Genomic DNA, 14,398 nt, shown 5'->3' on the forward strand with positions numbered 1-14,398 from the left:
GAAACTGGTTAGCAATTCATGTAAGACTATTGAGAGAAACCCTTACCTAACCCAAACCTTTATTTAACAGTAGACGACTTGCACTAAGAGGTCACATGACTCCATCCCTCTTAAAAGAGCAAATGAGTCAATGAACTCCAGAAATGAAAAGAACACATATTAAGAGGGCGAAGTTTCAGCTCGAGATGTTGAAATGATATTGAATATAAAATAAAATATTTTACAAGGATTTGTATGGGAAAAGTGTTGGCTTGTAAGCTTTTGATTGCCATCCAGTGCATTTTCCCATACAAAACCTCATAAAACATTTGATGTTATATCTAATGCCATTTCTCCTTTTTCGCTTATTATGAGCTGAAACTCGGCCTCCCTGCTAATACCGAGATGCTCTATTCATTTCTGCTCTTCATTTTGACAAAACTGCTCCTTTTAAGGTGCAAGTCGTCTATTGGATAGGCCTTTTGCAGCTAGAGATCACGTGCTTGGATACCGCATAGCAACGCCATACTGGAGAGCAAGCTCTCCAGTAAACAACAGAGATCTAAAGGTCATACAAGCGTGCTTTCAAACGAAGAATTATAGTTAATACAAGCCCAAGAGCATTCCGTTTCTAGATATTCAGTTAATACAACTCGAACTTGTATGTAAAGTGAGGGTTCTAAGTGGAATTCGTCGCGGTTTGGAGTGGAGTTCGTCGCTTTTGCGGCCGGCTTCGGCGTCGGAGTAGAAACAAAATGGCTGCTAACGAAGGTATGTCTGAAAAAAACTATCTTTTAAACAAACTAATCGGCGGCTTTTTATGATAAAAAACGAAGAAGTTAACGTCATACTAAAGAGGGTTTAAATGGAAAGAGAAATTCGAGTCCATACCACTGCTATGATTGATATTTTTACTTAAACTTTTGGGTCTCTTTTGTTTGTTTACACCAGCCGAAAACTCTTCACAAGATATAAGTTCCCTGCCTGAGTTAACCTTTGCGTTCGTGGAAAATTACGCAAAAGACAAGTCTGGTTGTAAGAGTACTTCTAAAGCTTACAAGTTTTTTGCCGAGCCTGGATATTTACATGATATTAAAGGTAAATTACCCATTGGTTGTTTGAATTATTGTATACCTCTGATATGGCTTCTTGAGTTCACTCTCTTATTGTATTCGCTTTGTTCTTTTGTTAATAGTTGCCTATGATTTGGATTCTGCGGTAATAAATGCCCGATGCTACCGCTCAATGAAAAAGAGCGAGCCTCCATATATACTCCAAGCTAAAATCAAGTTGACTGACTGCTCAGCTTCTGGGAGATGCTCATGTGTAGCTGGCATAGGTGGATACTGCCATCATGTAGTTGGTCTTCTTTACTACATTGCCCACTGCAAACAGCTTGGTCTCCGCTCTGTCCCTGACTCCTTAACATGTACTAGCATGCCCCAAAGATGGAGTATTCCAAGAGGTAAAAAGATTGAGCAGAAAGAAATCCAAGACATCTTGGTCAAAAAACCAAAAATAGGTGCAAATTATAGCAAATTCATAAAGAGCACTCTTTACTCTCCATCAGAGGTTTACAGAACAATGACAAAAGAAGACTTTGATAACTTCGAAACTAAACCACTGATAGCTAGTATACTCCCAAGTGCAGAGAACCTTGCAAGCATTTCATTTGTGCAATGTAAATTTGGTAAAGTTCCCAAAGGCTCAATTATTTCCTATCAACAAAAACTGTCCCAGGACTATGTTATAAATGATTTTAGCTGCACTAACTTTCCAAAGCTACCTTTGGATTCTGCTGAAAGCAGATTTGAGAACACTTTCTCAAGTTGCCGGACTCAACAGCAGCAAGCTTCCTTGGATGCACTGAGGGTAAGCACAGAGGCATCACTTGACATCCAGGAGAAAACAATGACTCAAAGTGCAAACAATCTGTGGCACGTGTTGAGAAGCAAACGCATTACCGCCAGTAAGTTTGGAATTGTTGCAAAAAAAGTAAGAGATTTTGAAAACTTGGTAAAGCAGCTCAATCCATCTCGCCATGTTGTAACTGCACCTATGAGAAGGGGAATTGAAATGGAACCAACAGCTGCAATGACCTATGCTAACAACTTGAAGGGTGGATCAGTTAATTTATTTCCATCCGGTCTAATCATCCATCCTAAATGTCCATGGCTGGGTTGCAGCCCCGACCGTAAGGTGTATGACCTAGAGGCAGTTCAGAATGGCTCCAATCCTTTTGGGCTGTTGGAAATCAAGGTTGTAAAGGAGGGGGAGACTGACTTTGGCAATGTCAGATACCTTACCAATGATCCTATCACCAATGAATACTCTTTAAAGAAAACTGATATCTACTATTATCAAGTACAGTGCCAGCTAGCCCTGACTGGCCTTGAATGGTGTGATTTTTTTAGTTACATAAGTGACAATCTTCTTGTTTGCAAGAGAATTCTTTTTGACAAAGATTTTTTTCAAGAAGCAAAAGACAAGGTTGATAGTTTTTATTTTTAACACTTTTTAAAATAATATCATTTCTTTGAACACTGAAAACCAATGTTTAAAATAATATCCTAAAAAGATTATAAATACTGGAAAGGATTTCCACATTGCATTTGAAAGTGACTAATAAGTTGACTTATTATAGTTACCACAGTAAACCCATAAAAAATGGTATTTTACTATACAACTATTGCAGAAAATATGAAAAAATAACTGCAATAGAAAATAAAAAATTCTCAAGGAATAAGTATTTATTAGACTAGTACCATTTCATGGGTTTAATGTGATTTCTATTCCAAATAGCTATTACCAGTTACTGTTGATTCCCATTATTGCCATTAGCTATTAAGGGGCCTTGGAAATTTGTTAGAAGACATGCCACTGTGTACAGTTGGTTGATTGATCCTAATGCATTAAGTGGAACATCAGAATCAAAAAAATGATATTCCTTTATTCTCCTGATGGCCCTTTCAACATGAATTCGAACACTAGCTATTGCTTTGGTTTTTTGTACATCCTTTGTTGAAAACTGAGCTTGACTCTCTAAGAAAGGAGGAATATTGAGCTTTACTCCCTTTTCAATTAAAAGGTCCTCTACATCAAAACCTTTGTCTGCCATAACTGAATCTCCCATTTCTAGCAAATCCAAAATACCACAACACCTAGTGATTTCCTTATCAGATATTGCTCCAGTATATAACCCAGAAACAAAGGAAACTGCCCCATAAGGAGTTATCCCAACCAAACCTTTCAGGGTGGTATTGCTCTTATAGGAAGAATATAACTGAGATTGCAGAAGTAATGAACTAGGGGTCTGAACAAAAATCTCAGTACAGTCTATGATTACTCTAGTCATTGGATATAGTCTGGTAAAACATTCAGGCATGTACTGATCGACCGCCTCCCTTGAAGGCCACAATGGTTGGCTCCCCAACATAAAATATAAATAATTACACCATGAAGTTATTTTCCTACTGACAGAAGAAACATGGATTTGGAATCTGTGAGCAAGGTCTTGCGCAAATAAACCTAGTCTAAGTCTTACTAAAAACATAAACAGTTCATCTATGACTAGCATATTTCGTGCCCCTGGGCGGCTCTCCCTCTCACCTGTAGCATAGCAATAAATCATTCTCTCTGCAGTTGGTTTAAACAAAATCAAAAAAAAATTTTATGTGCTCATAGGATGGAAAACCTGTATAAAACCTTATTGCATCATTATCTGTAGAAAACCTTTCTACTCCAAACTTGTATGTAGCAAGCTGCTTAGCAGCAACTAGCTTAGCATTCTGAATTTCTACTTCAGCTTGTGCCTTTGCTGCCTTGACTTGTTCCAATGCAGCAGCTATTTCTTGTCTACTGTTTTCCAGTTCTCTTGTTTTCTGTAAAAGCTCTAGTCTGAGTGCTTCTAATTCTTCCTGCACCGTTGGTCTTTGGGGTTCACTAGCCTCAGAAATTTCATTGTTGTCATCAATGTCACTCTCGTCAGTTTGTGTTTCTCTAAGAATAAAAGAGTCATTCTTTACTTATAGGCAAGCACATAAGTACACTTATGAATGAAAATATTGGCCTTACCTGCTGACATTACGAATGATCTTCCTTCTCTTAACAGGTTTCGCTGCCCAGTCAAACTGAGAGGGAATAGATCCTCTTTTAAGCAATCGTCTCCCAGCATTGTCAGGGGGAAGGTAATCTTCCTTTTCAAAATGCCTCGAACAAACCCTCGTACTGCTTGTTATCTAGATAAAACAAAGAAAAGGTAACTATAAATGCAGCCTGAACGCTCAAATGAGGCAGTAAAAACCAATGAATAATGACAGTTAAATTTTTATTTCAAAATCTTACCTTGAAATAAGGTCCTTCGTCTCTTCGAATCTTAACTAACCACTGTTTGCGAAGTTCTTGGCTTTCTTTTCCACCCGGAATGCGATGAAACAGCAGCTCTTTGTGATATCTTGAATCACCATTACACTGAGGGACACAGCAGTGGTAGCAAGATTTCTTTTTAGGCTTCGAAGTGGAAGAAAACTGTATCTCATCGTGAGACTGAGTTTGTTCATTCGTTGAATCACCTAGCCGTAGAAAAGACCCAAAAGTTTAAGTAAAAATATCAATCATAGCAGTGGTATGGACTCGAATTTCTCTTTCCATTTAAACCCTCTTTAGTATGAAGTTAACTTCTTCGTTTTTTATCATAAAAAGCCGCCGATTAGTTTGTTTAAAAGATAGTTTTTTTCAGACATACCTTCGTTAGCAGCCATTTTGTTTCTACTCCGACGCCGAAGCCGGCCGCAAAAGCGACGAACTCCACTCCAAACCGCGACGAATTCCACTTAGAACCCTCACTTTACATACAAGTTCGAGTTGTATTAACTGAATATCTAGAAACGGAATGCTCTTGGGCTTGTATTAACTATAATTCTTCGTTTGAAAGCACGCTTGTATGACCTTTAGATCTCTGTTGTTTACTGGAGAGCTTGCTCTCCAGTATGGCGTTGCTATGCGGTATCCAAGCACGTGATCTCTAGCTGCAAAAGGCCTATTACGAGGTCGAGTTTTCTACGAGTTTAGGGTTGCGTGCGCATCCAGTTTGACGGGCCACAAAACTGAAAAACGCAAATTCAGTAAAATTGAGAAGACAGTTCTATATTTAAAGAGAGAATAATCGATTTTATGAATTCGTATCGAAAACAATTCATAGCAATGCATGTTTATACTCATGTTTTGGTATCGTGGCCCGTCAATTCTGGCCTGTATCATTCAAGAAGCTATCATGCAGGAAGGACGTCCCGTTGGAGCTCCTACAAAGGAGCCATATTTCTTCAATTAAAACATAATGAATCTAAACTAAACTATCCAAGCCGTAATACTTTATTTTGGAGAAGCTGGAAAGATGATAAATAACCAAGATGACCTTATTTCTGCGAATGACAGCCAAACTGAGCGTAAGCGAGGAAGACCTAGAAAACCTGTCAATGAGAAGTCAACGATCACGCAAGTGGAACCGAGAAAACGAGGTCGACCTAAAGGATCCAAAAATAAAAACCCAAAGGAAAAGCAAGCTGCATCAAATAGACTAAATTCTTCAGCAGTTGATATCTCAATTTTACAAGAAAATTCTATAGAATACGAGAACGAAATTAAATATGTATCTAGTCAACCGAATCCATCAACGAATTTGAATATTACAAACATTAATCTTCTCCCAAGAGATAACGCTGAATGGATCGATAAGATCGATAAGAATACATGTACATCTATTTCAATTAGTGATTGTTCTTCTGAAAGCGTGAGTAAGCCTGGTAATCTTCCATTATATACAAACGTTAACAAACCAACTACAATCTGCTGGGGTAAAAATTTAGAAGGCGTGGAAATTAATATTCCTACCATGGCCATACTAGAAGCTTACAACGAAATAACAACTTGGAGGAGAAATGTCTTTTTAGTTCCTTATGGGAGAACTGGTAGAGATTTTATCGATCAAATAACTTTACACATAGATGATTGGAATGCGTGCTCTGACAAACAGCATATTGCCTTAAAAGCTGCCTTTGTTCTGTTGGCTGTGGGTCTCCAAAAGCCAAATAAAAAGTCTAAAGCTAAAGAAAACCAACGCATTCTGGCGAAACGTCTCGCACTCTGGAAGGTCGGTGAGCTCAATCAATTAATTCGCGAGGGGAGGATAATTCAAAGTCGCATGAAGAAACACAAGACCACATGTCCACCTGATCGATCAAAAGTCTTTGCAAAACTTGTGATGGAAGGACAAATTAACTCAGCATTGCGCTTCTTAAATGAATCAACAAACGGAGGCATATTACCACTTACAGATGACGTCATGACTCAACTCAAGGAGAAGCATCCTGAACCACAGCCAGCGAAATTGGGATCATTGCTATTCGGCCCAATTGATGATGAGATACCCGAGTAGATTTATAGTGAGATAGACGGTGATATGATCAGACAAGCAGCCCTGAGAACTAAAGGCTCGGGTGGCCCTTCAGGTATTGACGCTAATGGCTTCAGAAGAATTCTTGCCTGTAAGTCATTCAAGCAATCCTCCTCAAAGCTTTGTGAAGCACTAGCCACAATGACAAAGATCCTCTGTACAACATATGTAGATCCCACCACCATAGAGGCATTAGTTGCAAGTCGTTTGATACCGCTTGACAAAGGTGAAGGCAGCGTAAGACCCATTGGAGTTGGAGAGGTAATCAGAAGAATCATTGGAAAGTGCGTAATGAATGTGTCAAAGGATGACGTCATCGAGACCAGTGGCTCTCTCCAATTGTGTGCAGGCCAGAGATCAGGGAATGAAGCTGCAGTTCACGCAATGAATACTATCTTTGCTGCAGATAACACAGATGCCGTACTTCTTATTGATGCATCAAATGCTTTCAACTCACTAAACAGAGCTGCTGCTTTGCACAACATCAGAATCCTTTGCCCTATTATTGCAGTTTATGCCATCAACTCGTACAGACAGTCAGCAAGATTATTCATCACAGGCGGGAAAGAACTCGTGTCAGCTGAGGGAACAACACAAGGTGACCCACTGGCTATGGGTATGTACGCGTTGAGTATGCAGCCTCTTATTACAACATTGCAGGCTTTTTCTGACGCCAAGCAATGCTGGTTCGCTGATGACGCTAGTGGTGTAGGAAAAGCAGCGGATCTTAAAAAATGGTGGGACACTCTTAACCAGTACGGACCAGATCTTGGGTACTTCCCCAACGCAAAGAAGTGCTGGGTTATAGTAAAGCCACCAAAAGAAGAAATCGTCAGAGAAACTTTTAAGGATACACCCATTAATGTAACAGTGGAGGGGCACAAACATCTTGGTGCAGTTCTTGGTTCCAGATCGTTTCTAAACGAGTACGTCACGGAAAAGATTGACAACTGGGTGAACGAGATCACCAAATTAGCAGAATTTGCTCTATCACAGCCACAGGCCTGTTACGCTGCCTACACGTTTGGCTTAAAACATCGCTGGACGTACTTTCTTCGCACACTTCCAGATATCTCAGACCTACTGAAACCTTTAGAAGCTGCCATCTCCGACGTGTTTATACCCGCCATGACACAAAAAGATTGTGATGAAGATGATCGCAAGATTTTATCGCTACCGACACGATATGGAGGTATCGGTATTACTAACCCGTGTATTGACGCAAAGTATGAATTCTCATCGTCAGTCAAAGTAAGTGCCCCACTTGTGGAGAAGATTATCTCCCAGTCTCACGAGTTGCCAGATGAAATTGAAGTGAAAACAGCAAAGCAGAAATGTCACACTGAGAAAGAAAAAGCATCCAAAGATGCGTTTGAAAGCCTGAAGGAAAGTCTACCAAAGATTACAGCCAGATCCTTGGACTTAGCCGCAGAGAAAGGAGCATCAACCTGGTTAACTGTAATTCCTCTTAAGGAAATGGGATTCGACTTGAACAAGAGAGAATTTAGAGACGCTTTACGTCTCCGTTATAATTGGTCTTTCAGAGACATTCCATCAAAGTGTGTATGTGGTGAAGATTTCTCGGTCGATCACGCAATGATATGTAAACGTGGTGGATTCGTAATTCAACGTCACAACGAATTACGCAATCTGGAGGCTGAGCTTCTTAGCACAGTATGCAACGACGTAGAGATTGAGCCCTTGTTACAATCAATCTCAGATGAGAAACTAAGCAAAGGAGCAAACAAAGCTGCAGACGCAAGACTTGACATCCATGCACGAGGTTTCTGGGAGAAGCAACGTTCTGCCTTTTTTGACGTAAGGGTTTGTCACCCAAATGCAGATACGTACAAAGATCTAGATCTACCCAAAATCTACAAGCTACATGAAAATGACAAGAAGCGGAAATACACCGAAAGAGTAAACGAAATCGAACATGGAACATTTACTCCCCTTGTCTTTTGTACAACAGGAGGTATGAGTAAAGAATGCAAAACATATCACAGCAGGCTTGCTGAACTGATAGCCCGAAAGAAAGGTGAAGAGTACCACAAAACAATGGCATGGATTAGGGCCAAGACTTGTTTCTCTCTGTTAAGATCTGCACTTGTATGTCTACGAGGCTCAAGGACTATAAAAAGAACTTATAATGATATAAACAACATAGACTTAGACATTCAGGTTGCTGAAAGCGCCATTTTATAAATTTAGATTTTTAGCTTATTAACGTAGATTTTTAGATAAAGATACATAGTTATATATTTAATATATATTTCAATTTTCCTTATTAGTCAGTTTTTCATCTTATAATTCCTTCTTCTTTGTAAGTATTATATATTAACATATTCATATTTAAATAATGGACAAATTCTATTCGTTTTTTACAATCTTGAAAAAATGTATAAATATTTAAAATTTATTAATTATTGATTAGAGATTATTGTTATTATTAATTATTGATTAAAGACTATATATCCTTAATAATAAATAAATAAATAAATAAATATTTCACTCTGAAACAATATACTACGTGTAACTACATGTAGAGATTTATATTTTAAATTAGCGACACCCACAATGCCCTTTGGTCTTGGAATGCACTATTCAGCAGAGTATCCAGTATTCAACCGTTTTTGAAAAAGCTGTACATAAAAAATCCTTGGATCCCGGAGTTGAATATTAAAAAATAACACAGTAAAATAATGGTTTGCAACATGATATCACCCCTCTATATACATTTTCGCTCTTACGTTGCAAAAAATTTAAAGTCATATGGCCGATTATTAACTTTATCAAACCCTTTACAAATCTTCCGAACTGATCTCATTAGGCACTCGATTGAAATTTACTGATATGCCAACACTGATTACGATATTAACGTCTTGGGGTGTAATGTCTCACGCTCAATTTAAACTACATTTCATTCCCTAGAGTACCATATCTTTCTTTTATAATACACTCAACAAAATTACTCGATTCTGATTGGACAAGAGGAGTACAATTAAATCCCAAATTGTACTCTCTGTAGAGTCCCAATTAAGTTGCTCAATTTCGTTGATTATATTCTAAGCAAAAAATCGCACAATATTCTCGTACACTCGGAATTATAGATACTCGTGATGTTTTGAAAGTTTTCAAAATTGGACGAGCCTTTATGCGAGGCATCACTCAACATCACTCGTACATATAAATTCCGAATTGTAATCGAGATCGTGAGATTTGGCTGCGCATTAAAAGGCATGAATGTGGATACAACTCAAAAAAGAATCTTATTCTCACACTTGGTCTGAAATGGAGAAACATTAAAAGCAAAAGGCAAAAGGTCTTCTTGTGAGCACAGTTTAGCTCAATGCAGTTCGCAATCAACTGCACTTAAATTCGTGATCCCTGATAAGGTAGGTTCGCTTGTAGTGAATTAATGCTGTCAATGACAGAACAGATAGCTTACTAACTAGCCCGAATGAACCAATTAGCAACATTGATTTCTCTTGGTCTGTGAGGTTTGGGGGTAAAAAATTTCTACTGTGCATGGGGGTGCATGATAGATGTTTTTAATTTGCATGTCATGCGCCGTGTCGGCACCGACAGTACGTGTTTTTAACTTAATCACTAAAGCTACGTTCTAGCCAGTTTCTTAGCAGCAATACATTCATAATTAACCAATTCTTATGCGTAGGTCTCCATATGTCCTAGGAGAACAAAAGAAGATATCTTTACGTCACGAGTATTTTTGTTTAACTTCTCTGTAAAGCAGGTGTTTCGCAAATACCTGAGCATCACAAACCCAGAGTCTTCCACACTCTCTAAAATCTAATTCTCTGCCTTCAAATAAACGATGATGGAACCACAGTCCCAACAACCACAACCACCGCCAAATCTAGGCCAACCAATGCAGCCTTCGTACGCCTCTACGATCGTTCATCAACCGGTCAGTGTGATGCACGTTCTTCCGAATAACGACTTCTATGACAATGCCAAAAGTATGTTTTGCCCTTATTGTCAAGCGAAGATTATCACCGAAACAACCTATACTAACGGTGGAATGACTTGGCTGGTTTCTTGTGTAATCTGCTGTGCGGGGTAAGTTTTGATAACTTTGTAAAAGTTATGATAAAAAGTAAATTATACACCGTGAAAAGATGAAAAAACTTACTGACGTTTCGGACGCTAGTCCCTCGTCGGAGTAAAAGACGAAGGACTAGCGTCCGAAACGTCAGTAAGTTTTTTCATCTTTTCACGGTGTATAATTTACCTTTTTGTCATTACTGTTTCATTAGAAACACCGACGCAGCTCACACTAGTTTTTAGCTAGTTATCTCTTCTTTGTAAAAGTTGGTGAGGTTGGCCTGGAATATATACGTTTGTTCAAATCACTCACACACCGACTCGTATCAATGATTGATGGTCTAACGGATAATGAATACCAACTATCGCATAAATTTAGAAGATAGAATTCAGAATCATTATTGCTGCTTATTGTCAACAAAAGAGAATTATTGACGAAGTTATGTAGTTTAATTTTAAAGTAAGCATTGACCAACTGTGTAGCTTGAGTTCTGGCAAAAATCCTCGTACCGTAATCGCGGGCGGAATTAACTCCGAGTATACAGTCAATTCAAAAAACGTTGTCGTCGACCGACTCAAGCCTATACGCGACTGGACCGAAAGGAATATGGGTAAAAATCACTGAAGCGGTAAAATATTCGTTGTGAATTAAATAGTTCCCGCTAGTAATAAGATAATAATGGCGAGTAACAATCCATCAAATGCATGTCTTCGGGTTTAGGGAAAGAAAAACAAAGTAGTTATGATTCAGTTCACAATTCCGAAAGTATGAAGGCATTTAAAAAACGTCTCATTCAACACTTCCCGCTCGCCTACGAAGGTTCGTGCTGCTGTAAACCAGGCATAACTAGTCAGATAAAATTATGGAGTCAACTCGGCTTCAATGATTACTACCCAGAGTTCCTTTCGGTCCAGTCGCGTAGACTTGAGTTGGTCGACGACAACATTTTTTGAATTACCTGTATAGACGTAGTTCAATCTTAGCTGGAAAATACTTGGATTTCTAAGTACGGTTAGGGAATATTGCTCACTTTTGATCAGTCTTTGCTCTCAATTTTAAAGATATAAAATCTGTTGAGTTTTAAAACTTTGTTTCTCTTCTTTTTTAGGAAAAAAAGTTTAGGGAGATTTGCACTTAAATCCATCTTGCATTTGCATCATCATTTTTATAACTTATATAGAAATTAAACCATAAATATTGGACCAAGTTTCAGTAATGTAGCTAAAAGAAGTAAGGTAAAAGATGTATACATGAAAAAAACGGGCAGAACTGAAAGAAAATTAAAATCCTGTAAAAAAATCTTAATACTTTGAAGAAAGTTATAGAAATATAGCCTGTCAGTGAGTAGAAGGCCACTTATTTTGAAGTGTGGTTGCTAGTGTGTGTTGACGTACGGAATTCTCATTAAATAAGTCAGCTTGCACAAAAGGATTTCAGAATCCAAACGGAAGCAACAGTGGGATTTAGTTTCGAGAGGTTTCTATCACAGGACCAAAATAACGTTAAACTATTTAAATCTGTTGTTTTTGAAAATATTGACAACTGACTCTTTGCGTCCCCAGAGTGCTTGAGTGTAAGCGAGGCGAGTTGCTTTTGTCATGCGAGACCCTGAAAGTCCCCTGAAAGAAAGAATATAAGAAAGAAAGAGAGAAAGAAAAGAAGGAATATTTTATTTAGCATAATTTTTTTGGGGAAATAAATAGGTATACAGGACAAGAGAAAATGAACTAAGAGAAGGAATCCCCGTGCCCCATCATGTGCACACTTTGATGCTAATTTTAGAATTATTGATGCTATTTATAAATTGGTTACCATACCCGCGCGATAATCATGCTTCCATTTAATGCCTCGTTTTAGAACAGGAAAAGCACCATATTTCGCTACGTCCACAACAAAAACACAGGCTTTGTTTACTGCAAGACTGGAAGCCGTCTACCCTCAAGAAATCAACCAATCAGGTTCTTCACTCAAAATATCTCCAAGCTAAAAATAGCATCAAACTTTGCACATGATGGTTACAAGGCTATATAGGTGTAGGATTCCTTCTCTTAGTTCATGTTCTCTTGTACACGATCTCTGCACTATTTATCTACCCTATATTCATACGCTATATTCATCGGTTTATGCTTCTATCTTCAATTTCAGTGGAGTAGCAGGTTGCTGCCTTATACCATTCTTTGTGGACATGTTCAAGGATGTATCCCATTCTTGTCCCAACTGCCATCAAGAACTTGGCGTATACAAACGCCTATGAGCCACCAACATGGGGCCAACGCGATCCTGAAGGACGCCATATATTTTGAGGGGGAAAAACTGCTGCACTTGCACAAGCAATGTAATGAATGACGGGGGAAAATAACACCAAAACACCACTACACACATGCACACAAACTATATATATTATAAATATCAATGAACAAAAAATATATGCTAACGAAAATCTAGATCTAAAACCATGTATTAGTAGTACTGAACAACTCCTCCATCATCAGGTGATAGGAATTTTGTCATGTCACGTGAGCATTTCCCGCCACGTCTATAAAAAGTTGCATATAAGATTTGCCGTATTAATCATGCAGCTCTTATATGATTTTATCATTCATTATGTACTTACTGAAATATTATATTAAGAGCACGTCCGATTCTGAAAAAACGTACCTTTCACATACACACCTATACGGTACAAAACTGAAAACATCCAGTGTGGATGTTTGACCAATGATAGTGCTTAAAAATACTAGTGTGAAAAAACCACTAAGATTCGGCAATGCATGGTTGTAGTACAAAACTGATGGGGGTGAGTTTTCAAAATTCACAACAACAAAACAAGAGTTCACGTTTCTCTTGCTATACATAACATGTATATGACCATAAATATGTAGGAAGCATACATACATAACATGTATATGATTCTTTCTTTACGTACATGCGAAACAATAGTACGTTCCCACCACTCTAAGCTTGTGCACCATGGTATGGGGAGATAAAACAGGGGTAAAAAAATACTAATAAGCAGAAATTAATTTGACAAAATGGCATAAAGTGGCCATTTGTTATCAACACAGGTGTGTGTGTATGAGACAAGAGGAATAGCAGGGGCGAATCCAGGGGAGGGGTGCTGGGGGTGTGCACCCCTCCCTGTTCCACCTTGTGCCCCTACGTCGAAGACAACCAATACTGTTTTTCCCTTTGATTCTAAGGGGTGCACCCCTCCCTGGGTTAACTTTGTGCGCAGCACCCCTCCCTGAACAAAATCCTGGATCCGCCCCTGGATATGAATGTACTAGAAGCTACGATGCTTGCAACGCAAACAAATGGGCATCTCTACCTCTCTCAAAAATTATTTATTACAATAATTGTTTTAAGAAAACAATCCAGAAGATGAGCCCTTCAACTGATTGTGCAGTTGTTTCTATATCGCACAACATGCCTCTGTTTAAATTTTCCTAGTAGTCATCCTTCTGTATTGATACCAAAAGGTCCCTAATATTGTGACATTGATTTAGAGTAAGTAATAAAATTGTTAAAGAATTATTGCAGAACAGAATCATAAAATAAAAGTATTTCATTCAAGATCGAGAACATAAAATAAACAACACTAATATGGATCCTACAGGACTACACTGTTAAACACTTGTGACGTAGGCAACCCTGAATATAAAAAGATTGGTTATTATTACTAACAGGCTTCATAATCAAGATTGTAGTACTGAACTACTCAATAGAAACCACCAGCCAGCCCACCGCCCCGGCCCTTCCTCCTCTCAGACCCCAGGGGTAGGGGGCAGGGTGGGAATTTTGTATTATTTCTAACATGGTCATAATCAAGATTGTAGTACTGAACTACTCACTAGAAACCACCAGCCAGCCCACCGACCTGGCCCTTCCTCCCTCCTCTCAGA

At 38.5% G+C, this 14,398-nt stretch overlaps 3 protein-coding genes and 1 non-coding gene across 4 annotated transcripts; 3 read left to right on the plus strand and 1 right to left on the minus strand.

Moving 5' to 3' along the window:
• Nucleotides 1-374: 374 nt before the first annotated feature.
• On the plus strand, nucleotides 375-3,083 carry LOC148912318 (uncharacterized). Its single transcript, XM_089027706.1, has 3 exons — nucleotides 375-750; nucleotides 931-1,077; nucleotides 1,175-3,083. Exons 1-3 carry the CDS (start codon nucleotides 735-737, stop codon nucleotides 2,488-2,490), a joined length of 1,479 nt encoding a protein of 492 aa, XP_088883832.1. The 5' UTR covers nucleotides 375-734; the 3' UTR covers nucleotides 2,491-3,083.
• On the minus strand, nucleotides 2,466-5,016 carry LOC116290599 (uncharacterized). The gene is made up of 4 exons (XR_016119324.1): nucleotides 4,724-5,016; nucleotides 4,324-4,550; nucleotides 4,054-4,217; nucleotides 2,466-3,978 (listed from the first exon to the last, which is right to left on the minus strand). It is a non-coding gene; the product is annotated as an uncharacterized LOC116290599 (transcript).
• Nucleotides 5,017-5,236: 220 nt separating this feature from the next.
• Nucleotides 5,237-8,794, plus strand: LOC148912319 (uncharacterized). Its single transcript, XM_089027705.1, has one exon. The coding sequence runs from the start codon at nucleotides 6,437-6,439 to the stop codon at nucleotides 8,633-8,635; it is 2,199 nt and encodes a 732-aa protein (XP_088883831.1). The 5' UTR covers nucleotides 5,237-6,436; the 3' UTR covers nucleotides 8,636-8,794.
• A 1,395-nt stretch (nucleotides 8,795-10,189) lies between these two features.
• Nucleotides 10,190-14,069, plus strand: LOC116295447 (LITAF domain-containing protein). Its single transcript, XM_031703249.1, has 2 exons — nucleotides 10,190-10,510; nucleotides 12,642-14,069. Exons 1-2 carry the CDS (start codon nucleotides 10,266-10,268, stop codon nucleotides 12,748-12,750), a joined length of 354 nt encoding a protein of 117 aa, XP_031559109.1. The 5' UTR covers nucleotides 10,190-10,265; the 3' UTR covers nucleotides 12,751-14,069.
• Nucleotides 14,070-14,398: the final 329 nt, after the last annotated feature.

Source organism: Actinia tenebrosa, unplaced genomic scaffold, assembly GCF_029948245.1.
Source record: "Actinia tenebrosa isolate PJP-AT-01 unplaced genomic scaffold, QUT_ActTen_1.0 PGA_scaffold11__36_contigs__length_13525064, whole genome shotgun sequence".
NCBI classification, from domain to species: Eukaryota; Metazoa; Cnidaria; class Anthozoa; order Actiniaria; family Actiniidae; genus Actinia; species Actinia tenebrosa.

Bases quoted from the DNA above. Each gene is read 5' to 3' on its own strand.
- LOC148912318 (XM_089027706.1), top strand. The intron at 1,078-1,174 runs GTAAATTACCCA...TTTTGTTAATAG, and splicing joins ATATTTACATGATATTAAAG to TTGCCTATGATTTGGATTCT.
- LOC148912319 (XM_089027705.1), top strand. From the start codon at position 6,437: ATGATCAGACAAGCAGCCCTGAGAACTAAAGGCTCGGGTGGCCCTTCA.
- LOC116295447 (XM_031703249.1), top strand. From the start codon at position 10,266: ATGATGGAACCACAGTCCCAACAACCACAACCACCGCCAAATCTAGGC. The intron at 10,511-12,641 runs GTAAGTTTTGAT...CTTCAATTTCAG, and splicing joins TGTGTAATCTGCTGTGCGGG to TGGAGTAGCAGGTTGCTGCC.